The sequence below is a fragment of the Cervus canadensis genome, chromosome 23 (genome assembly GCF_019320065.1).
Source record: "Cervus canadensis isolate Bull #8, Minnesota chromosome 23, ASM1932006v1, whole genome shotgun sequence".
In the NCBI taxonomy this organism is placed as follows: domain Eukaryota; kingdom Metazoa; phylum Chordata; class Mammalia; order Artiodactyla; family Cervidae; genus Cervus; species Cervus canadensis.
In genome coordinates this window covers 13,098,082-13,122,596 of record NC_057408.1, presented here as the reverse complement: position 1 = coordinate 13,122,596, position 24,515 = coordinate 13,098,082, and the positions used below count along the sequence as shown (strand labels likewise).

General features: G+C 41.7%; 1 protein-coding gene across 3 annotated transcripts in view; it reads right to left on the bottom strand.

Moving 5' to 3' along the window:
* The window catches only part of MALT1 (MALT1 paracaspase), a 61,152-nt gene that overhangs the window by 17,358 nt on the left and 19,279 nt on the right, over positions 1–24,515 (bottom strand). For 2 of the 3 annotated variants that reach the window (XM_043444004.1, XM_043444006.1), the window contains exons 3-10: positions 21,457–21,578; positions 16,292–16,451; positions 14,641–14,819; positions 14,106–14,202; positions 13,502–13,534; positions 10,446–10,472; positions 8,504–8,536; positions 2,433–2,636 (exon numbers count right to left, since the gene is read on the bottom strand). In XM_043444004.1, the coding sequence (XP_043299939.1) occupies positions 2,433–2,636; positions 8,504–8,536; positions 10,446–10,472; positions 13,502–13,534; positions 14,106–14,202; positions 14,641–14,819; positions 16,292–16,451; positions 21,457–21,578 (855 nt within the window). The remainder of the gene's footprint in view (positions 1–2,432; positions 2,637–8,503; positions 8,537–10,445; positions 10,473–13,501; positions 13,535–14,105; positions 14,203–14,640; positions 14,820–16,291; positions 16,452–21,456; positions 21,579–24,515) is intronic. The other variant, XM_043444005.1, reaches the window with a different exon arrangement.

Sequence of the window (24,515 nt, the reverse complement as noted above, 5' to 3'; positions counted from 1 at the left end):
TAGTATTTAAACATTTTTCTAGCTTTTTGGAAAAAAAAATTTATTTATTTTTATTTGGCTGCACCGAACCTTTGTTGTGGCATGTGGGATCTAGTTCCCTGACTTGGGATCGAACCCGGGCCTCTTTATTCTATATTTCAAGTTGATGTTTTTATTTTGGGGCAAAGCTTCAGTATCAGATAAACTCTTCTTGCCAGAACTTTTAATATTTCTGGTTCTCAAGTTTGCAGGGGCAATTAAAAGTTTTGATTTATTTAAGTTTTGATTTAAAAAGCTAAAAAGGAAAAAAAAAAAGCTAAAAAGGATTTAAAGTCAAGGTGATAATGCTAATAAGAAATGAGAGTAAATAATCAAATTCATAATTCTTCATATAATTCCCTAACTGTTAAAATACTTCACCAGTCTCAAAACTCAAATTGGTAAATATTTTTTTCTTGCACTTAATTACTTCTGGGAAACTTTTAGAAGCCTTTTTCTGTTTAAGCCATCTATGCACTTAACAACTGAGATAAATTATGTAATATAAAATTAACCAACCAACCACCTTATTAGAGACTAAAACTATAAACCAAGTAGCACAGAGGCACATTTGTATTGCATATTCTATCATTTTCATTAGAAAAATGGATTCTCAGAGTCATTACTTTATATGCTCATAAATTAAGATTATGTTATTAAAACATCAGAATAATGTTGAAGTTCCAAATCTGACAGATTTACTTTGCTGATTCACTTGCGTAGCAATTATAATCCTTATTACTTAAGAAGAAACTCATTTAAAACTTAAGATTTTAAGATTTTCCCCCATCCTATATACAGTAACGTGCTAAATCTTGAAAGAAATTAGCTTTTTCTTCCATTAAAAATTCTACTTTGAGTATCTTTGTTTCTTTGTTGTTAGGTGTCTAATGATTTATGATGTCTATCTTCTTTGTGAATTGTGCCTTTTATCATTAAAAAATATTCATCTTTGTTTATTTAATTAAAAAAACTCTACTTTGAGAACCTTTAGCAATTCTATCGTTTGCCTCATCGTATTAGTCTAATTAGAAGTAAAAAGGCTAAATAAAGGAATTATTGAAGTAAAGTAACTGGAAAGATATAGAAGCCAAATCGACTTGGTTAAGCAGTGGCATCCTGACAGCAGGTCTGGAAATGTCACTTTCCTGGCAGCTGGATGTTATTACACGACATTGCAGGGACACACCTCTGAGAAATACGGCTCAGACAGGGACAGCTGGCTGTCCCATCCTTGTGGCGACGCCCATCAAAAGAAAATCACCAAAGAAACGACTTATTACTGACAGCATAATCTCTCTTTAAAGAATCTTTACCATAAATGTAGTGTTCTTAATATATTTAAATGAAAGAATGAGAAAAAACATTAAAAAAATTTACTGTTAGTATTTTTGTGGAGGTCCATCTTTAACCTGGGCTTCCCTAGTAGCTCAGATGGTAAACAATCTGCCTGCAAGGCAGGAGACCTGGGTTCGATCCCTGGGTCAGGAAGATCCTCTGGAGAAGGAAATGGTTACTCAATCCAGTATTCTTGACTGGAGAGTTCCATGGACAGAGGAGCCTGGAGGGCTAAAGTCTGCTGCTGCTAAGTCACTTCAGTCGTGTCCGACTCTGTGCAACCCCATAGACGGCAGCCCACCAGGCTCCCCTGTCCCTGGGATTCTCCAGGCAAGAACACTGGAGTGGGTTGCCCTTTCCTTCGCCAGTGCATGTAAGTGAAAAGTGAAAGTGAAGTTGCTCAGTTGTGTCTGACTCTTAGCGACCTCATGGACGGCAGCCTACCAGGCTCCTCTGTCCATGGGATTTTCCAGGCAAGAGTACTGGAGTGGGGTGCCATTGTCTTCTCCGGGGCTATAGTCTATTGGATTGCAAAGACTCGGACACAACTGAGCAATTAACACTTTCATCTTTAACTGTGTCTGGGTAGAACTTATTGATTGTTCTCATGTGTCTCACTCACCATATATTTCCTTGTTAAATTTTAGTTCCCACTAAGAGGCCAGAAAATACCATGCAACAGTTAGAAAACGGAAGCAAACATGTGGAATGTACATTCGGGTACAACTTTTTATACTCCAAACACACACACACACATATTAGTATTTTACATATATGAATACACAATTTGCTATCTGGTCACTGAACTTTACTGTAGCTCTTGTAGTCAATGAAACAAAATCACACAAGATAGGTTAAGAATTCTACTAAGAACAATATTGTTTTGAGACATGAAAGTAAAGACATCAAGTTAATTAGTCATATGGAATAAGGAATGAAGATCAAATCCATCTTTTATTACAAGAATAAAACTTTTCAACAGTCCATTTGCCATGCCTTTCTCTGTTTTTCAACCTAACTTGTACAACAAAAAGACAAAGGGATAATTACAAAAGTGAAGATGATAAGTATCTTACCATAGACTCCTTTGTCTAAAAGCAGTAAAAATTCATCCACGGCGTTACGCATCTCATATTCAGTAAGATCCAAGAGTGAAACGACTTTGAAATCTAGCTGTCTTAACAAGTTGGTCAGTTCATACACATCCACCAAAGGAGCTTTAAGCTTGGGATGCTCCCAATAATTCATATTTCCTATCAAAAGAGCAACCTTGTCTTTTGCTGTTTAAAAAAAAAAAGAAGAGGAGGGGGAGACATTTAAAGGAGGATATAAAAAGTAAAAATAAAACTCAATAAAAAGAATGCCTTATTACAAATAAGATTTCATTATTTCATTTAATTTAAAGCTATCACTTTACATAGTAGACCAATGCACTCTACTGAGGAATACAGAAACTGGTGAGTCAAACAACTGAGATTAAACTTAACTGATACTTTAGGAAATCAGGCAAAGGATATTAGTTGTACATGGATTGTAACAGTAACTAACATTACACTAACACTTTTACTGACTTATGACAGAAGGAAAGAATGCTCAGTATAGACATTTAGAGCAAATTTAAATAATGTTTGGAATTGGGTTCCCATCAAATTAAGTTCTGTTCTGCTGATAACGGAAGAGGCCAGAAACAAAAGAAATACCGAAACGAGGGACTGGGAGAATCCCATCAGAGCAGGTAAGGGGAAATACCAAAGGCAGAAAAGCTGGAGTTTAACAAACACTGCATTTTCTATTTTCTGTTGCTGTACTGTCTCCTCTAAGTTCTTTAAAAAAACCTCCCATTTGGGTGAGATGTGGCTGCCTCAGGGCAGTGTGAAGAGTTTTTGTATGACTATCTTAGCAGTTCATTTTCTGACCTTAGTGAACTGAGGCTTTGCTAAAGACGTGGTCTCATACAGAGAACTTTTCTGTCGTAAGGGGCAAAAAGATCAGTCATGTCCAAATCTTTGCGACCCATCACCTGCAGCCGCGCCAGACTCCTCTGTCCACTGGTTTCTCCAGGCAAGAATACTAGAGTGCGTTGCCATTTCCTCCTCTGAGTGATCTTTCCAACCCAGGGATTAAACCCACATCTGCTGCATCGGCAGGTGATTCTTTAACTACTGAACCACCTGGGAAGCCTAAAAAGATGCTTTAAAAGTACCTGCGCCTTTAGAAGTATCAGCTGGCTTTATCTGGTATACAGTTTGTCCAAAAGGGTTGTGGAAGGCTGAGCATGGTCTAGTGCTTAAGAGGTCTTCAGAACTGTACTCTTGCTAGCGGGGTGGAGTTAAAGTAAAGACTTCAGACTGCGGATGATACCAAAAATCTGAGGTTCCTCTCGAGGGCTGGCAGTGGGGTGTGATACCAAAAACCTGAGGTTCCTCTCGAGGGCTGGCAGTGGGGTGTGATACCAAAAACCTGAGGTTCCTCTCGAGGGCTGGCAGCGGGTGTGCCCAGCACACACTGGGGTCTAAATCTGCGATGGAAACAGCAGGGGGCAGCGGAGCAGGTGTAACAGGAGAGAGTGGCAGCCCCGGCTGGCCGGCTGGAGAGCTGGCCGGGGCTTGGTGACCAACCTCCGTCACAAAGTGCTAAGTAGATTACTTATAAATGAACATGAAACAGGCACACAGTGCTGACTCAACATTACAATATGTGATCTGATTTCAGGTCTTTAAGATGACTAATGTCACCAAAAATCTCTTTGGAATTTCTTCCTTTTCCACACTAAGGTCGAGGGTTAAACAAGGTCTGGAGAAAAATTAGCACCAACTCAAAGACAGTGACTCCCTCAAAGTGGAAAAATACTCTGCTTTGTGAGAAGACTCAAATACTTTTTTTTTGGCCTCACCATGCAGCTTGCGCGTTCTTAGTTCCCCCGCCAGGGACTGAACCCTGGGCCCTCGGCAGTGACAGTGTGGAGTCCTAACCACTGGACTGCCAGAGAATTTCCCTTGTTTGGTATCTTTGTTCTATATTCACATTTTCAGAGATACCTTGCAAACTGTCTATTCTTATGAGTATCCACATTAAAAAAAGAATGAAACAACACTTAAGCCACGTTTCTGATTCAAAGTCACTTTAAGTCCTGTACAAATGATAATCTCTTCTCCTATCCCAAAGAAAAGGCCAGTTTTCAAGACTATTTTAATAAACAGGCAAATTCAGACATAAAGCCTCTACTGTCTTTCATTTTAAAACTCAAAAAAAAAAAAAAGTTGAGAATACTCAGGGTGGATTTCAATAAGGAGGCAGTATAAGATTTATTATCACTTATATTTCCTTTTTTTTTGAAAGTTTCTTCTTAAATAAACTAGAAATGTACTGTTACACTAATTTACCCACTATATACCAAGACGTTAGCTGGCTAATCCACAGAAATATTTCAGAGCACTGTTTTCTGAGCCCATTAACCCTATCAGAGTTCAGAGCCAATCTTAATATACTGATGGACTCAGACTCGGTTCAGTCTGCTCCTCAGAGAGGGGAGCTGGAGACTGGGGTTCCGGGCTTTCACCATTACAGCCCCAACCAGGGGCTTTCCAGTGACCGTCTTGGAGTAAAGTGTCTGTGCCGCACAGTGGATTTCTTGGTGGGATATTGTGACAATTTAGTATATGTCCTACACTGGGATATTGTGACAATTTAGTATATGTCCTACACTGGGATATTATGACAATTTAGTATATGTCCTACACTAAGTTCTACTGGCAGAAAAAAGTTATGAGATATGTAACTGAAAAAAATCACTGGGGTCTTTAGAGGGGAGGAACAGTTGTTAGAGTAAGCATAGAGGCTCCTTCTGCTTAGGTCACTGCTTTTGTCATCTGTTTGGAAAGGACACTTGGTACAGTACAGAGATGCAAGGGTTTAGCCACTTGAGAACCATGAGGCTTAAAATCTATGTATCAATAATTGACCATAACTCTTCAAAAACGTTTCCCCAGTGACAATGTGGGATCTTCATTCCCTGACCAGGGATCAAAACTGCACCTCCTGTGTTGAAAGTGCAGAGTCTTAACCAACAGACCTCCAGGGAGTCCCCCAGTGATAATTGTTAACAGTTCCTAAAATGTTTTGGAGCATCTTCTTGAGTTTGGTAATAAAGATGATGGGTCAGTAACTTACCTTGCCCACTCTACTTGCAAAACAGTTCCTGAACGATAGTTGAACTGGGGTGGATTTAAAACAGAGAAGTAGACTGCAGTGGCCGAAATAGGAGATGACAAAGTCTGGTTCCAGGAATTAGCAGCAGAAAGGGAAAGAAAAAGTCAGAGATATGACAGAGAAAGAAACAGTAAAATTTGAAGTTGAGGAGATAAGAGTGAGGAATCAAAGAAAACTTCAAAATAACAACTATATAAGCAACTTATGATGGGTTTTCAAGTGATTAAAAATAAATGAAACTTTCTGTAGAAAAACATTTACTGTAAGAGCCACCCACAATTTCTTGAACACATACCATTCACTGGAAAAAGGGAACATAAACACCAGTTGATTAAGCAACAGAATAAAAACCACTTCAGAAGGGTATTTTAACTGTATGATCCTAGATATCTTCTAAAGCTTAATGAAATGTATTATTTAAAACCCGGTACAAGTTACACCATTAATTCCATGTCTGATTATTCTAATGGTGTGCTACTCATTTCATCCAAAGATGAGTTAATGTTTATAAGCGAGTGGAAAAGGATCTGGCACACACTGAGCGCTCCGTCAGCATCTGTTAAATAAAGCGCCTCTGGTCGTCTATCGGTGACTGAGCACCGACAGCAGGTCTGAGTGAACAGACAGTCCTTGTTGGTCCCATGCATCACATCTTCGCCTTTCTATGTCCTTCAAAGTAAAGTCCCAGCTCCTCAGTCTGGTGACAGAGCCATTCCTATTCTAGCCCAGGCTGCCTTTCTGGCTGCGGTAAGAGACGGCCCCCGAGGGTAGCCCCTCACGGTTCCCTGCCTTTACGCAGTGTGGCCCCTCACCCTGCCCCCCGTCCCAGCTCCAAGTCTGGGCTGCCCTGTGACTCTCTCTGAACTAATTCAGTGGGACACTCTGCCAGTTCTGGGTCTAAACCTTAAGAAGTCCTGAGAGCTTCCAGTTTGGGGACTCAGCCACTGTGCAAAGAAAGTGAATTACCTGGTGAGACCACGTGGAGGAGGAGAGACAGTGAAGCAGACTGAGAATATCACAGGACAGGAAAACAGGGGACCATATGCCCTTTGAAGGGAACAACTATTATTTAGTCACAACAGACAGCTGTCACTCAAAAGCTACCATTTTTGAGAGAATCTATAAACCTGAATTTGTATGTTATCTGATCACTGACAGCTGATTCTGTTTAAAACCACTGTGTGGGACCCCCTCCCCCAGTTAGTGCCCTTTCTCCACAGCCTGAACAACCCCACGGGTGCTCCCCTCCGTGGGGTCAGCCTTCACCTCCATGCGGGTGACGCCTGTGACTGTGTCTCCGAGCCTGGCCTCTCCTGGAGTTCCAGACCCAGGTGTGCAAAGGCCGGCTGAGTACCTCGGCCTAGACATGACACACACGCCTCAGACTGGTCAGGGTGCAGAGTCAGAGCCCGCTGCTCTTGCATCTTGCTTTCGATCCCGTGTTCTGTGACTCAGGGGCTGCACGACCGCCCGCTGAGGGGCCCAAGCAAGAATCTGAGCAGGCATGGCGACACCTCTGTGCCCTTCATACCGAAGAGTGAGGTGATGAGGAAGCTTACCGAGTCCATCATCTCAAGGTCTCCTGAACTTGTCCTCCATCTTCTTCTGCACGCTCTTGGTACTAGCCTGGTTTAGATTCTCATCATTTCTTTACTTGGACTACTGCAACAGTCTCAATTTTTCTCTTAACTTAAACAATGTCTCCCTTCTAGTTCATTTTCTATACACTGATACAAGACTGGCCTTTCAGAGGGACAAGCTTACTCCTCTTTCAAAGCTTCCTTCCGATGGCTCGTCTGAGAAATGGGGCTCCTCACGACCTGGTCTTAATCTGCTTCTCTAAGCTCTTGCTCTTCCTGCCCTACAGCAGGGGTCCCCAACCTTCAGGATCTAATGCCAGATGATCTGAGGTGCAGCGGATATAATAATAATAGAAACAAAATGCATAATAAGCATAATATGCTTGAATCATCCCCAAACCATCCCCCCACCTCCGGTCCATGGAAAAACTGTCTTCCATGAAACAGGTCCCTGGTGCCAAAAAGGTTGAGGACCACCGCTCTGTGGGCATTGTGTGTTACTTGCAACTTTCCCAATACAACAAACACCCTGTTTTCTTTCTCTACGATGTTTATTTAGGATTTCACGTTTCTTCTGTCTGGAAGGCCCTTCTCCTATTCATCCTTCAACATGCAGAACTGCTACTGCAATCTCTCAGGTGCTTTCCTAACTGCTAACCCCACCAAGATACAGTATTACTCACTTCTGTGTGACCTACACATGCTTCTTTTTGCTTATATATTTATTTTTTTGCACATTGCCAAACCAGATATCACTCCGCAGAAGCTGACCTGGACCCAGAAACTGAATTCATAATCTTTTTAATCTTATTTTTTAAATTTATTTATTTATTTGGCTGTGATGGGTCTTAGTAGCGGCACGAAAACTTTCAGTTGCAGCATATATGTTGGATCTAGTTCCCTGACCAGGGGTTGAACCCAGGTCCCATGCAATTGGGGGCATGAAGTTTTAGCCACTGGACCACCAGGGAAGTCCCTCATAATCTTTTCAAAGTCTCCTATTCTATAATTTCTTTTATAAAATATCCAAAATAGAACACATTATTCAAATATTTATACAAGTTGTCAATTTAAAAAGTCTCAAATCCCTTCATAAGCCCCATAAAAGAGTTGTGTGCTACAATTATGTTCGGTTATGGGGCTTTCCTAGGGGCTTAGATGGTAAAGAATCTGCCTGCAATGTGGGAGACCTGGGTTAGATCCCTGGATCAGGAAGATCTCCTGGAGAAGGAGTATTCTTGCCTGGAGAATCCCATGGATGGAGGAGCATGGTGGTTTACAGTTCATGGGTCGCAGAGAGTCGGACATGCCTGAGTAACTAACACTTTCACTTTCAAGCATTTTAAAGCTCTACTTACCCAAAGGCTGGTCAACTGTATGCTCTTGATTATCTATAGAAAGATAAAAACAAAAAGATAAGTGAGTTGTTATCCATGACACATCTTTGGGGTTAGAGATGGAAGCAATGAACAGTCACATCAGCAGTACACCAAAAGGCAGAATGTTTACAGCGAGTTTACGACTTTGAGGTTTTCATGTTCTTGATTAAAAACTTGTACCTGGATGGGAGTCGGAATCAGGGTCAGGGAATGGCTCTAGTAACTGATTACTACAGCTGAGGGTGACACTCTTTAACATGTTAAGTAGAAGTTACAGCCTGAGAACGGTTGGTGGTGGCCATGAAGAGCAGCAGGAATGGTTACTACCTACTGAATGCTGGCCTGGGACTGTTCTATGTGTTGTAAATATAACCGGTTTAAACAACCACTCTTTGTGAGGTATATACTATTATTACCTCCATTATATAGGTAAGGAGTGTGAGGCAGAGAAAGACTGAGTCACTTGCCCAGTGTTCTCAAGCTAGGAGATCTCATTCCATGATCATGCTCTTTGCCATCATCTATACATAATATGAAATACCTCCAACTCTCAGGGACCATGCAGGAAGACACACTGGGGAAGATGGACTTCAGACAGTCAGGTGTCTCTTGCTACAGACAGGGTAAGTGCATTTTTAATAATATATATGCTATAAGAGTACACTGAAAGTATATTCAATTTTTTCTTAAATGCTTTGGTGTTTCTAATTCTTGGGGAGCAAGGATATAATGAAAAAGGTCGGGAAAATTTTCAGCAGCTTAGTGGTGTTGGTATGAAAGTTTTCCTGAAAGAGCTTTCCATGATGCTCACTGAAGGGCATGAAATGACAGACACATTCAGGAAAAGGGGAATCTAACCAAGTCACGAGAAGCGACCAGCTACAACACGAGGATGGCTGTTTCAACGGCACTTCGTTCTGAGTGTTTGAAGCAAGTCTCATGGAGGTTTCCTGGAGCTCGAGGCTGGCCTAGCAGGAACGACACTCTGCTGACAGTGCCACTCTGCTCTGTCCCACGGGCTTATAGTAACCAGCACAGCCCAACCATCGTGCACAAGAAGAAACGTTTAGTAACAAAACACAGGCGCAAAACTAAGCGAACTAGTCACGGTGTTAAACCAACGAGAAGGAACACATCAAGAAATAAAAGGGTTAGTATTAACTGATATAACTCCCATCTCATCCCACTCTCTAGAGGTTTTATTTTCAGAGTCAGAGGTTCCCTCAGTGCCTTTCGGAATGCCCACAGCCCGGACTCAGGTCCTCTGTCTTCACGATTACTATGCCTTTCATCTCAGGCAAGCCTGTCCTTTAGCTTAACTTGTTCAGAAATCAGTTCTCACGAAATTGGCCAAAGGATGATAAATATTCCTGCCAACTATCAGTCTCTTCATGGCCAGTGCCAAACCACTCGTCTGCAGAGCACCAACAGTCCCCAGTGACAATAGTTTTACTTCAGATACGGACACCCACCCAACTAGTTCAGACATGTTCAATGTCCGAGCAGCTCTGAACAAGGACCCAGGGGTCTGGCGAGCTCAGAAATGTTACTCCTGTCACTTTTTCATAGGCTGCTTCTTGTCTCTCAAATTAATTTCATGCATTTCTCCATTCAGCTGCCTTTTTTATTTATAGTCATTCACAATGATAAAGAAATACACTGATATTTTATATTGCCTCAGTATATTTATTTTTCTACCCTATTGTCTTACAATTTAGAGTATTTTTAATATTTTCACTTGCATGAAGTTGAACTTCATGTTAAGTACTGATTTCAACACTAAATTATGATATTTCAATCAAGGAAAAAAAAAAACCCACTAGTACTGCTACAGCAAAAGAATACCAATACTGTCTTTTTAAGTTACTGCATTCAATAATCTGGAACTCTAAAATGAATGTTTTATGTTTGCATTACTCACCAGGATGCCCGAGATCAGTTAATTCATCTAAAATAAAAAAAGAGAAAACAGATTAAATAATCTTTAAATAATTTAACTGCCAATTTAGTGCATATAGGAAGACTTGTCAAAGAAGTTGACTTTATGCTATTAAATTGTGTTACAATGTTTTATCAGGTTAGAATTTTTTAAATGCCTTAAATGAGAAGTCATGCACTTTGTGAGGAGGGGAGTATGCTGCTGTGGACATCAGTTAGGACTTCTAATCTATTACTATGTTCATCAAATGACAAAAAGCTAAACAGACTCATCTTTAATTTTATCAAAGTTTTTTTTAGATGTTTTCTGGCCAATTATGGGACAAAAACAATCAAGAGACAGGTTTGTCTATGGCCTCAACTATACACTTCTTGAAACTAATTAAAAACCTCAAATGATATTTTTAAAAATAAACTTAAGTTTAGAACAGGTTAAGATATATAAAACTATTGCGAGGACAGTGCAGAGTTTCTGCATACACCCACCTACTTTCCCTATTTTTAACATCTGACGTTAGGAAGGCATATTTGTCGTAGTTAATGAACCATTAATGTTCTTTTTTTGTTCCAGAACACCACGTCACATTTACTTGTGTTTCCTTGGGCTTCTCTTTGTTGTGACAATTTCTCTGACCTTCCTTGTTTTTGATAACCTTGACCACTTTGAGGATTACTGATAAGGTAAGGTATTTTGTGGAATGTCTCTAAATCGGGATATATCTCATGTTAGACTGGTGGAATGTGTTTTTAAAGGTATTGTGGTTTCAGAATTGTTAACCTGTAGCCCCTTGGTGGCTCAGATGGTAAAGAATCTGCCTGCAATGTGGGAGACCTGGGTTTGATCACTGGGTTGGGAAGATCCCCTGGAGGAGGGCGTGGCAACCCACTCCAGTATTCTTGCCTGGAGAATTCCATGGACAGAGGAGCCTGGTGGGCTACAGTCTGTAGGGTTTCAAAGAGTTAGACATGACTGAGTGACTACACACAGCACACAGCCTCTGGCTAATGGAGGGAGAGAATCATCTAAGCAAATACCTATGACATTAGAGCTACCTATTTTTCCTTTACAAATTTTATGAAGATAAAAGTTAACATTCACAATAAATTACAAATGCTATACTACTCATAAAATGTGCAGTAATTTCTGTGATATATTCGCTCGAGCACGGGGTCATGTACCACTTCTTCTGTCTGTATCCACCCCTTCCCAGGCGCTCAGGCCGGCACCTGTCCCCCACCCCACAGGCAGTGGGCCGCTCCCCGCTTGTAACAGGTTCAGTTCTCACTATCTGGCTGTGACGTGTCGTCATTCGTTGCTGCGCGAGGGCTTTCTCTAGCGTGGCTCACGGGCTCCAGAGCAAGGCTCAGCAGTCGTGGCGCACGGGCTGAGTTCCTCCACGGTATCTGGGATCTTCCTGGATGAGGGATCGAACCTGTGTCCCCTGCATTGACAGGTGGGTTCTCAACCGCAGGACCACCCAGGAAGTCCAGGTTTAGGTTCTTTTGTCATATTCTCATTCCATTCTGGGATTGTCCTCCTCTGACCTCCTAAATGATCCAAAACCTGCATACATGTATTCACCACTACAACGGTCAGAGTGTTTTCACTGCCCTTAAAAAAAAACCCTGAACTCCACCTATTGAACCCCTACCCTCTGTCCCAATCAGGGATCTGTAACAAAGCACATAAAATGAAACAGATCACATCAGGCTCTACAGGTAAGAAAGATGAGGTATGTGTGCCACAGGACATCACTGCTGTGTGTCCATCCACCAACTATAACATGCCTCAACACTGCAGATTTTTTTAGAAAGAAAAGTTGGATCTAATTTTTCCATCTGAAATTTTGAGAATAATTTCATAACAGATTTATTTGAAAATTATTATCTAAATAGTGTGTTTGCCACTGCAAAATTATAGGGAGAATCTTGCAGGTAAAAAACCAGCAAGGTGGTAACTGACATGCATCACCCTGAAACTAGCGATGCTCGTTTGTGTTTATTCTTAGAGGTCTGCAATGTTAGGAGATTTTAAAAATCATGCAGTTAGGTGAAAAAGAAGGAAGAGGCGTTTTCTTAGGATCTCTTTACAAAGATTCCCCCATGCAGGGCCCGCAGACCACGGGGTTACAGCACTCCTACTCATGCTACAGAATTCTTGTCGGCAACTATGACTGGGATGAAGACAGTCATTTCAGAACTTCAGAGTGACACCACAGCAATACAAAGGACAGGGAAATCAAGAAACATAAGAGGTGACATTATTTTCTTACTTTGCCCAAGTAGAGCCAAAGATTTTTATAATAGGTTAAAGAGGCAGAAATTGAAAAAATACTTTGCTATCCACAAATCTAATTTTGCAAAACAGTGTGACACCACCCTAGGGGCAGGTAACTTAAGTTTTAAAATTTATTCATTACAACTTATGTGCAAGGCTTTGGTTAATAAAAAAAAATTCAAAGTTTATGTTAAAATAACATTCAGTTCTCTGTGTAATATGGTAAAGGTGACATGGTACCTTAATCTATAGTCTTATAACTTCAAAGAATGGATCTTATAAACTTATATTAAAACAGTATACTTATTATTAAATAAAAAAATGCATTAAACAATAAATTTCCAGTCCTGAAACTGTTACAGAAATTGTGTTTGCATTTGAGAGGCATTTTATCATGGCAAACAGATAGATAAAATAACCTAAACAACTATCCATGACAGGATAGCCATGTATTTTTCTAAATTTTATGAAGATAAAAATGAACATTAAGAATTAATCACAACTGTTCACTATTTGTAAGATATTGCTGGAAATTAGTTATTTTAATAATGTGTCAATTGAATAGTGTCTGGGCAATTTACGAACCCTTGAAGACTAAGATACAGTATCCTTGCATTAAAATCTTTTCTTTTCTTTTTTTTAAATCTTTTCTTACAGCTAGTATTTTTTCCATCACTGCACTCAGTAGCCAGGGCACTCCACCAATCCCAAGATGAGCCAGCATGCAGGATATTTGCTTTCAAACCAAAGGATTACACTACCTTCAGTGCATTCCACTGCCTCATCTGTTCTTCCTTGTTCCAGAGAAAACAAATGTGAATACATTGTGATTCATGATCTTAGGAAGGGCGGCCATCAAGCAAACAGAGATAAATATCATAGAAATATGTTGGCAAACCAACATACACATCAATTGCATCAGTATCTCCTACTATTAACAACATCACTAAATGCATGAAGCTGAAATAGAACCAACTCCCAAATTATGTACTTCGTAAGTGGCACTGTTGATTAATAATCATTCTGCATATGTCTGTGATGTTTGTTTCTTTAATAATGTTTTATTAAAAACCTTTTCCCATTAAACCCAGGGTTATTTTTAGCTAAAGCTAGGAATACATTTTTTGCCATAAATGTTTAATATAAACTATAAAATTAAAAAGATCTAAATAAATAATCTTTTTTGGTTCTTTCTTGTTCTTTGTGTGTGAATCCTCATTATGAATTTAGGATACATTCTAATTACTATTTAAGCAAAATAACTTCAGACGCTTAACATGCCATTAAGGAGAATGGGTGAATAAAACATCTGCTGCTCAGTATACTTCATCGTATATACTCAGAACCCTGAGCGGTACTGCTTACCTACGATGACGTCTGCTTTCTTGCTGTCTTGACTCTCTCGATCATTATATACACGACACCAGTAGGTTCCTTGATGCTCCAAATCCACATAAGGTACCTAAATCAGTATCAGAACATGCACATATTGACTGACTCTTTAATTTTAATGGCTTGGAGAAAATTATTATTATTATTATTATTTTTTATTATTATTATTTTAAATCCTACAAAACTGAACATTGCAGACTTTCCTCCATTTTTTCCATTCATTACATGAGCTCAAGTATTAGCAAGCAAATAATACAATGAATCTAACGGTAAGTGAGTCTGATGCGATACTAGTTGACATTTTTCATATTTACATATGGGCTGGCATTGTGTTCTAGCCCTTTTGCTGGAAAATCAATTAATATTCAATAATAAAGAACTTGAAAAAATACAAAAAAAAACTTGAAAACACCCCAAAGAATATGGATCACTACTCACTATGATTTTCCATTATACTATTTATTTTACATATTAACCACCCCAAATGTCCCCGAGACCAACTTCCTACCATGTATAGCTTTTTTGTCTCGTGTGTTAATCGGGATTCATTCTTGAACCACTGGTACTGAGGAATGGGGCTTCCAACAGCCACACACTGTAAGATCAACGTGCTGCCAGGCATCAGTTTTTGGGACTTTGGTTCAACACAGATTTGCAACTTGGATTCAGAGATGCCATCCCAACTGCCTTAAATTAAAAGAAAAATATCACTGGACATAAAATCTCGATGAAAAAAACTTTTAAAACTTTAATTAAAAAAATACTTTCAAGTTCATCCTTCATTTTTTTTCATGATCTTTGATAGAATCTCCCAAATGATGTTTCAGAAAACTGCTGCACTTCTAGAAATATTAAGAGATGTTCTATGGATAAAAGGATGCTATGGACAAATAAGTTTAGAACATTCTGGGTTAAACAAAGTTAAAAAGATTTATTTACTGCAGAACTTCTCAAAAGTATTCGCATGTACTAAATATTTAAGAGGAGAAAATAGTTCAAGTGGTTTCTAAATGTGCTTAGCCATTTTTGGTAGAGCAAAGGACTTGACATCTTGAGTGACATTCATGTTTAAAACAGAAAGTTCTATGTTCTGCTGTCTGATTTAACTTGCCTTCTTAAAATCAGGAGTTTTGTTATATGGATGGGTTATCACTAGCATTTCTTCCCAAGGCAGATATCAGAAAGCGTTTTTTATTGAAGGCTCATCTGTCAGTCTTTAAAAGCCTTGAGGACAGAGGGCTTGTCAATGAGATGTGGTAACAATGAAATTCTGTGTCTAGCACATTGCAGGTGATCAATAATATCTGTTTAATGAATAATATTCTATTCATAAACATGCAAGTTCACAGAAATATTCTAAAAAAAATATAAACCACTCTCTTAATTAATCATGACTATTTCTAGAGACTTTATTCAGGTGTGAGAAAAGCTAAACTGAGAAGAATGGAAGACACAATTAGCAACAAAAGTCTGTTTCCCTCATGCTTTTTTGTCTGGCAAAAATGACAAACATGGTTCTTGACTGTGTGTGTGAATAAATAAAGTAATACCTGATGGCTACTCTTTAGAAGATCCTGGGGCTTTTCCTTGATCAATACTAGTTATTGAACTAAAAAGCGGATGGCAAAGAGTTGAAAACTAGCTGGATGAAAGGCTTCATTGCAGTGACTGATATACTATAAGCCCTGTCATGCCAGTACCGACTCTACAGATAGTCTTTATTCTATGACTACTTTTTAGGAGTAATACGATAGTTTGGGAGGAAAAAAACACAATATAGACAGGAACTCAAAAGTGAGCAAGACTGCAGTATATTTCTTTTCTCCTCCAAAATCAGAGACCATGACATTCAGACCCATGAAAGGCGGCAAGTTTTCAGAGATCAGCAGCAGGGCCAGATTGAGAAAGGTCATTTTATCCCCAAACATCTGCATGTCTCTCTTTGTCTGTCTATCTCTCTATCCATCCATACATACAGAAAAAGCATCAAAGCACATGGGATAAAATCTTAATGACTGGTGACATTATACTGGGGGAAGTACATATACATTATATTGGGTGAGTACTAGCTTTGATACTTTGAAATGATTTAAAAGCAAACATTTAAAGTAAAATTCAAAAGAGGCAACTCCCATCCCAGCACTCAATTTATCACTTACTCCGGAAGCTTTCTGTTACTTCTGTGACATCGCAAACATCCAGCTGTGACCACTGGCTAAATTCAAAGGTGAAATTATTATTAACTCGACAGACATAAAAGCCTGCATCTTTTACATGCACTGTGTTAAAAACAAGTTCAGATGCATTTCCATTTGGAATCTGTGAAAGAATCAACAGAGGATAAAAGTGAATGACTCATCAAAATACACCTTATAAACTGTGCTGTGCAAAAATGTATGATTTCCTGGGAGCTCTGAAAAGTGTATCTTTTTTTTCCGCATTCTAAAATATCTGTCCCTTAAGAAGCAAACAATAACGTGTTGAGTAATTTAGGACTGAAGTCAATGAAATCCAGTATTTTACACACCTGTTAACTGGACAGTTAAGCTGTATCCCATATATCTCTCAAAAACTCACTAACAGTGAAGTGTCTATTTTGTCCTTTAAAATTGTTTGATCATTAGTATTTACAGGCTTGAGAACTGCAACATTTATGAGCTCAGTAGCCATACCACGAAGGAGTCAAGATCCCGGAAAGTCCGGCCTGGCTGCTCATCTCAGTTCTGATCAAATTAGCTGTGAGCATGCGAGCAAGTTTTACCCTGAGACCCCAGTTTCTCACCTGCAAAGTTCTAGTGGAGGAAAGAGGCCTTGATGAGCACACTTCTTTCAAGGCCTGGGAGGTGAAGAGCTATGGGAAGCGTGTTGGTGCCAGGAAGGACTGGCCACCCAGGGGTATCCCAAGCCTTCCTCCCGGGCCTGGATCATCTCAGCTGCTCCTGTCAATTCACCACCACCACCCAACTCTGGCATGCTGCCAAGGTTTCACTAGGTGCCTCCTTACACAGGAGCCCCCTTGCAAAGGGCTTTAACACACTCCCCCTCTCCAAGCCCCAACCAACTGAATTCAGCTCTCTCTCCTCTCAGAACCTGCACCAGAGCAAGACTGTGGTGCTGAAGATCTGACAGCTGGGATGGAGACTGCCCTGAGCACTGCCTGCCCACCCTCCCACATGAACCCACCTCGTCTGCCTTCCTACTAGAACAGTCCTGGGTACTTTCTCTCCCGCAACCCCACTCCTCTCAGCCACTGACTTCAGATAGGAACTCTCTCCTCTTCCAGCTACCGAACCACAAACCTGAGCCCGTGCCTATTTAGAGCTGGTCTCCTCTCCTGTGAAAATGGAAAAACCTGTCTTCCTACCAAAGGCTTCTTGGGCTTGGGATGCATGAGGATCCTAACCGCTGGGAACCCCAGAGTTACTATGAAGGTTAGTTTAAGCTGAAGACGTTTGGGACTCAACAGATGCAGAAAGAAGGCTTCTCAGAGCTTTCCTTATCTGACAAAAGCAGAAATTTCTGGGAGATGAGATTACCATAAATTCCCTCTTCAGGATGGCTTTTACTTCCAGGAAGGCGATCAAATTCACCATAAATCCCTTCTCCAGGGGAGTTTTACGGCTATGAAGAAGATGGAAAGACCACTTGCACCCGTGTGAATAAATATTATCACAAACTTTTTTATCACCTGTCTATTCTCCCAGAAACCCTTCTGTACGTTATTTCCTAAAGAAACCCATTTTCTTCCTGTAGAGGCTCTTTCTTCCTCATCCCTTTTCCTATAATTTTAACCCAGCATGGAACTACTTCTTTTGTAAATTCCCATATGAACAAATTTTCTCTTCTTAATCTGTATTCTGTCAGTTGATTCACTGGCTCCCAGGGACAGGACAGGAGAGGGTAGAGGAGTATTTTCCTCTCCAACAATTTGATCCTCTCTGGCCTTACTCCTGCAGTTTTCTCTCTCTACTTTAGCATCTGTTTCTCTCTTTCATTAGAGCACTGTCAAAAACATCCTCTAGCACCTTTATGTCTTAAATAAACAAAAATAATCCCAAATACCCTGCCCTGGGCCCATACACCTCTCCGCAGCACTGGAAATGCTGACACCCTTGTCTCCCTGAAGCGCCTTCCCAAGGGCTCAGACCAGCCTCTCCTGGTCGTGGGCGCTCCTGCGATCTCTTCTCAGTCTCTCTGCTGCCTCCCCCTCTGCCACACACTCTCAGTGTGGCCTTCTGGGGTGTCCAAGCTGACTTAGATGCATTCAGACTTCAATAGGCACTTCAAACTTCACGGGTCTAAACCACACTCTTGATTTCTCACCCTAAATCCCTTCCTCTCCCAGTCTCCCGATACCTCAGTAAATAAGAGGTCCCCAGAGGCCGAGGTGAAAACTCTGGGGTCATCCTTGATTTCTCACCCTAAATCCCTTCCTCTCCCAGTCTCCGATACCTCAGTAAATAAGAGGTCCCCAGAGGCCGAGGTGAAAACTCTGGGGTCATCCTTGATTTCTCACCCTGAATCCCTTCTTCTCTCAGTCTCCGATACCTCAGTATATAAGAGGTCCCCAGAGGCCGAGGTGAAAACTCTGGGGTCATCCTTGATTTCTCACCCTAAATCCCTTCCTCTCCCAGTCTCCAATACCTCAGTAAATAAGAGGTCCCCAGAGGCTGAGGTGAAAACTCTGGGGTCATCCTTGATTTCTCACCCTGAATCCCTTCTTCTCTCAGTCTCCGATACCTCAGTATATAAGAGGTCCCCAGAGGCCGAGGTGAAAACTCTGGGGTCATCCTTGATTTCTCACCCTAAATCCCTTCCTCTCCCAGTCTCCAATACCTCAGTAAATAAGAGGTCCCCAGAGGCCGAGGTGAAAACTCTGGGGTCATCCTTGATTTCTCACCCTGAATCCCTTCTTCTCTCAGTCTCCAATACCTCAGTAAATAAGAGGTCCCCAGAGGCCGAGGTGAAAACTCTGGGGTCATCCTTGATTTCTCACCCTGAATCCCTTCCTCTCCCAGTCTCCGATACCTCAGTAAATAAGAGGTTCCCAGAGGCCGAGGTGAAAACTCTGGGGCCATCCTTGAGCTCTCTGCCTTTTCCCTCAGGCGCCCCATTTAACCTGCCAGATCCGGTGAGCTCTGCCCTAAAATAAAGCACCTTGCCCACTCTGCTCTGTCTCCCCTGCCATGTCTGAGTTCACACCACAGTTACGTCCAGGCTACTGTAGGCATTTTGTTACGCTCTTACTTCCATTTAAGCAGCGAAGTCGGGGGACTTGCCTGATGGTCCAGGGGCTAAGACTCTGCTCTCCCAATGCAGGGGGCCTGGGTCCGATCCCTGGTCAGGGAACTAGGTCCCACATGCCGCATCGCAACTAAGACCCGGCGCAGAGAAATAAACACTAAAGAAAGCAGCAAGCTGGTGTTTTAAGAACATAAATCCTTCCCTGTTACTTCTGTTTAAGGCCTTGAGTGTCATCTCCCTTGGTATCACCCTGCTTATTCTCCTCACAGCTCTTAACTCAGTTATCTCCTTTGCTCCCTGTCTCTGCCCAGTGGAGGGGGCAGGGCCTTTGGGTGTCATGCTTCACCATCCTGGCCTTAGAACCCGGACAGGTGCCCAATGAGTGGTCGTGAGACGAATGCCTCCTGAAACAGACTATGAATCTAAGGGTTGAGACAGAACTCCACTGGTGAGAGCCTTAGAACCCATTACAGCTCTTCAAATCCACTGGGTATTCCTCCTCCCCTCGCTTTCTCCCCTTCTCAAAATCAGGACATGGTTCACACGTGATGTACTGGGTTGGCCAAACAGCTTCTCGGGGTTTTCCTGTGACACCTTATGGAAAAACCCAAACGACCTCTTTGGCCAACCCACTACTTACCATAGTAAGATTTGCCCACGATTTCTTTCTCAAAGGCATTCACTGAAATGAAAGCCACTTTGCAGTTGAAAAGCTATGGTAAAAGTAACTTTAGTTACCAGCCCTCGAGAGCCTAGGCACGTAAAGTGTCCTCTCCGTCAGGCTCTCAACGCCCGGCAATAGAAATTTGAGCGGCTCCTGACAGTCAAGCACCCAGTACAGGCCTGTCTGCTGCTGGCGCCTGCGTAGTCCCATTACTGCGGCTCACATCTGCCCTGGCTCACCCACGTGTGAGGGACGGACATTAAAAGGTGTACAAATCCCCACGCTGCTTCTGAGGCACAGGGTGATCCCATCAGAGGAAAGAACGTCATTTTGGAACAACTCTTGAGCTTAAATTCAGATTTGCAAATGGAGTCTTAGTGTTTGGTTGAGAAGAAAAGTTTGGTCATGTGACTAACAGGCTGAAAAGAATAATGGAGTTCCAAGGTGCCATCTGGAGGGCAGGCAGGGAGGTGGATGGTGAGGGGAAGAGAGACCCTCTCGAGACTGGAGCTCAGCGTGGCTGGACCACAGAGAAGCCCCCAGCGGCAGAGTGGCTCAAAGAATGCTTAATGACTTTTTTTTTAATCGTTATTTTTTAAATTGGCCTCACTGCACGGCATGTGGGTTAGTTCCCTGACCAGGGATTGAACCTGTACCTCACGCATTAGGAGTCTGGTGTCTTAACCACTGGACCACCAGGGAAGTACTTTCAAAGACTGTTTAAGAAAAGAGAATTTCAACATGCAAATTTAAATTATTTGTTGGGTGGCTCAGGGATACAACCCTTTCACGAAAGGAACAAATGCCCCTACCAACCTGAATTTTACTTCAGAAACTACCATAAAAGCCTAAATCTTTTGATATAGTTATGTGGAATGCTTAAAATAATACTGCCTTTCATGCTGCTTTGAAAACCTTTTAAAGATTATGATTAGAACAATCTGTTGTAAAGAACTCTGTACATCTATGTCAGGAGGTATTAGTGATGTTTCCCGTTTGCTAACATTGTTGCCCCAGGTACTCCTGATTTTCCACAATTTTCAGAATACAGAACTGATTTTATTACTGCTTAGAAAGTAATGATTACTGAATGCATCAGTAATAACACCGACCCTTTAACAAGGACCTATCAAGTGCTTTTACAAAATTCCTATAAACACATTAAAGACAGTAGAGCTAACTAATCTTCTCTTTTCTTTCTTCTTTGTTGTTGTTCAGTTGCTCAGCTGTGTGTGACCCCATGGACTGCAGCACGCCAGGCTTCCCTGTCCTTCACCATCTCCTGCAGATTGCTCACACTCAGGTACATTGAGTTGGTCCTCTGTTGCCCCCTTCTCCTCCTGTCTTCAATCTTTCCCAGCATTAATCTCTCTTGACAGAGGAATTAAAATACATTTAAAAGACATTAAAAATTACCTCTTTATTCATTTTGAACCATTGATATTGTACAAAAGGATGTCCAGTTGCCCGGCAACACAGCTTCACAAACTGTCCCGCCAAGACTGCCTTGGATTCGGGGTTTACAGTGATCTTTATTCCTTTAAAAAAAAAAAAAAAAGAAGTTATAAAAATAGAGAAGAGGGGCTTTCCTTGTTTATGTTTCTGAAACCAAAAAGAGAAATATTTTGGAAATAACCTGCATATTCATTCTTGTTATAAATCACTCACTCATATCTCTTCCTCATCAGATGGTGAGTCTGTGAGTTCCAGGCTCTGTAAAACCAGAAGGAAAGAAACTCACCTGCAGAAGACTTTGATCGACCACATCCCCCTCACCCTCCACGACTGGGGGAGAAAACTGTTCGCTGTATTTCTTCAGTTCTGAGAAATATTTTTTCCACGTCCTAACGCCTCTGAAATCAGGCTGTGCCTTTAATAACTGTCTGAGGGAGCAGTCAGGGTGCGCTCTCACTGCCAACTCTGGGACTATGTGGTCACAGTGCTTATATGGTCAGCACTTCAACTCAGTTAGGCGCATGGTTTTTGTAAGACAAATGTGAGTTTAAATGCCATCGAAATGTCTTCAAAAGACATTCCCTGGAGGTCTAGGGGTTAAGGCTTCACCCTGCAAAGCGTTCGACCCCTGTCTGGGGAACTGAGATCCCATGTGGCTCCTGGCCAAAAAAGATAAAACATAAAACAGAAGCACTGTTGTGACAGATTCAATAAAGACTTTAAACAAAAACTGGTCCACTTAAAAAAAAAAAAAAGAATTCCAATGCTATGGTTTAGCGTTAAAATAAAACTATTCTGGAAGCAGAAAGGCAGAGAAACAGAAGAGCCTGATGAAAATTTGGTACATGTGATGCAAACATTTCTCATCTGAGAAATGACTACCAGCGTCAAAACCCGGGGGTGGGGGTGTGCCACATGGCTTGTGGGATCTTAGTTCCCTGACCTGGGGCCTCAGCAGTGGAAGTCTGGAGTTCGAACCACTGGATCGCCAGGGAATTCCCCAAACATGGAACACTTTTGAGAGGCGCTCCTTGTCAAAAATCCTGGAGTTAATAATGGAATACCTCCTCTCCCTCTGGGAAAGCCCGCTGCAAGTCACGGGGATACCTGGGCAGCTTCGCAGAGAGGCCTGGGTGAAAGGAAAGCAACTCAGGGCTCCTGCCAACAGCCATGTGCGTGAACCATCTGAGCAGAGGATTACCCAGCCCCATTTGGACCTTCAGATAGCTGCAGCCCTGGCCGATGGCTGGACTGTCACCTCATGAGAGACCCTGAGCCAAAACCAGCCGGCTCAACCACTCCTGGATTCCTGCCCTCAGAAACTTGGAAGTAATCAATGGATGCTGATTTTAAAATTCTTGGTCTTGGAATAATTCATTATGCAGCAGCAGCAGATAACTGACACAAAAGGAACCAAAGCTAGGACATTTCACACTTGCCAGGGTTTTAATACATAAATCTTGGCTTTCGTGCTAAATCGCTTCAGTGGTATCCAACTCTTTGTGACCCTGTGGACTGTAGCCTGCCAGGCTCCTCTGTCCATGGGATTCTCCAGACAAGAAAACTGGAGTGGGTTGCCGTGCCCTCCTCCAGGGGATCTTCCAGACCCAGCGATCAAACCCATGTCTCATGTCTTCTGCATTGGCAGGTGGTTGTTTTACCACTAGCGCCACCTGGGAAGACCAGCTGGCTTTCAGAAAGGAGAAATAATCATTAAAACTTATAAAACTTAATTTCCCACGCTTATTTTTATTTTTCCTCACATATCCTGAACACGATCTCATATCTTTTTCTTCTACAACCCAGTAATGCAAACGAACAAAACAAGATTACCACTGAAGAGGAGACAGTCTTAAAGAACAGCAATCTTAATACATGAAAGACACTAAACTTTCAAGGGAAAGAATAGTATATAAGGCAAAACAGGCATGTGAAATCCATGCAGGAAAGACATAGGATAAAACCAAAATCCAAAATGAGTAAACATTTACTGCATTCCTAGCACATCTGAGGGTCTGGAGAAACCCTGGAAAATCAGTAAATACAGTTGCTGCTGTTGCTCCTAAGCCGCCTCAGTCGTGTCCGACTCTGTGCGACCCCACAGACGGCAGCCGACCAGGCTCCCCCGTCCCTGGGATTCAAATACAGCAGAGCCTCTCAAAAAAAATTTACAACTCCTGCCAAGGAAAAGCTTTCATGTTCATTCATCCTTTCTGTGGATGCCAACTGAGCCCAGGATGGCTGAAGTAGCAGCTTTCCTGAATTCTGTTATCCATGTTAGTAGGAAGTATATGTTAAAGTCAGGAAATGCGATGAGCACTCTTACTTAAGCCAGAAAATTCACACACTGTATTTTAACATCCGCATATACCGTTCATCTGCCAGGACAGACTTACATCACAACTTTAAAAAGCAAGGATTCTCATTTCCAATGTTTAAGTATGATAAGAGAGGGAAGAAAAAAAAAAAAAAAAAAGAGAGGGAAGAAAAAAGTTGTAAAACCAACAGAAGGGAACAAGTATAAATTTGAACTATACCTAGGCGCTGTAGCTAAACTGGCTTTAAAATGTGGGTGCCTATAGCCACCTCAAATGTACTGTCCCCAGCCACTCCGGACACAGAACCCCTGCCCCTTCTAGATTCCCAGGCTTTTCCATCTCAGGGAGTACAGACTAGGCCTCAGCCAGCCCCAGGCCTCCAGCGACTCACGACAGACCCTCCGCACACTCCCTTCTTCTCCACGTATAATTCAGCTGCAAGTCCTGTCAGACTTTCCCATGTCTCACCATCTCCCATGCCATGATCTCAATCCAAGCCGCCGTCCCCTCCTGACTGTTGCCACAACCTGCTAGTGTTCTTTCCTTACTTCTAACCAGCAGCTCAATGTCTTTTTAAAACAAATTGATCCACAGCTCTCCTCTGATTAAAAACCCTCTTCGGACCTCCCCCTGGACCTAGAATATAACCCAAGCTCCTTATGTGGCCGATGAGGCCCTCTGTGAATGGACCCCTCTGCCCTT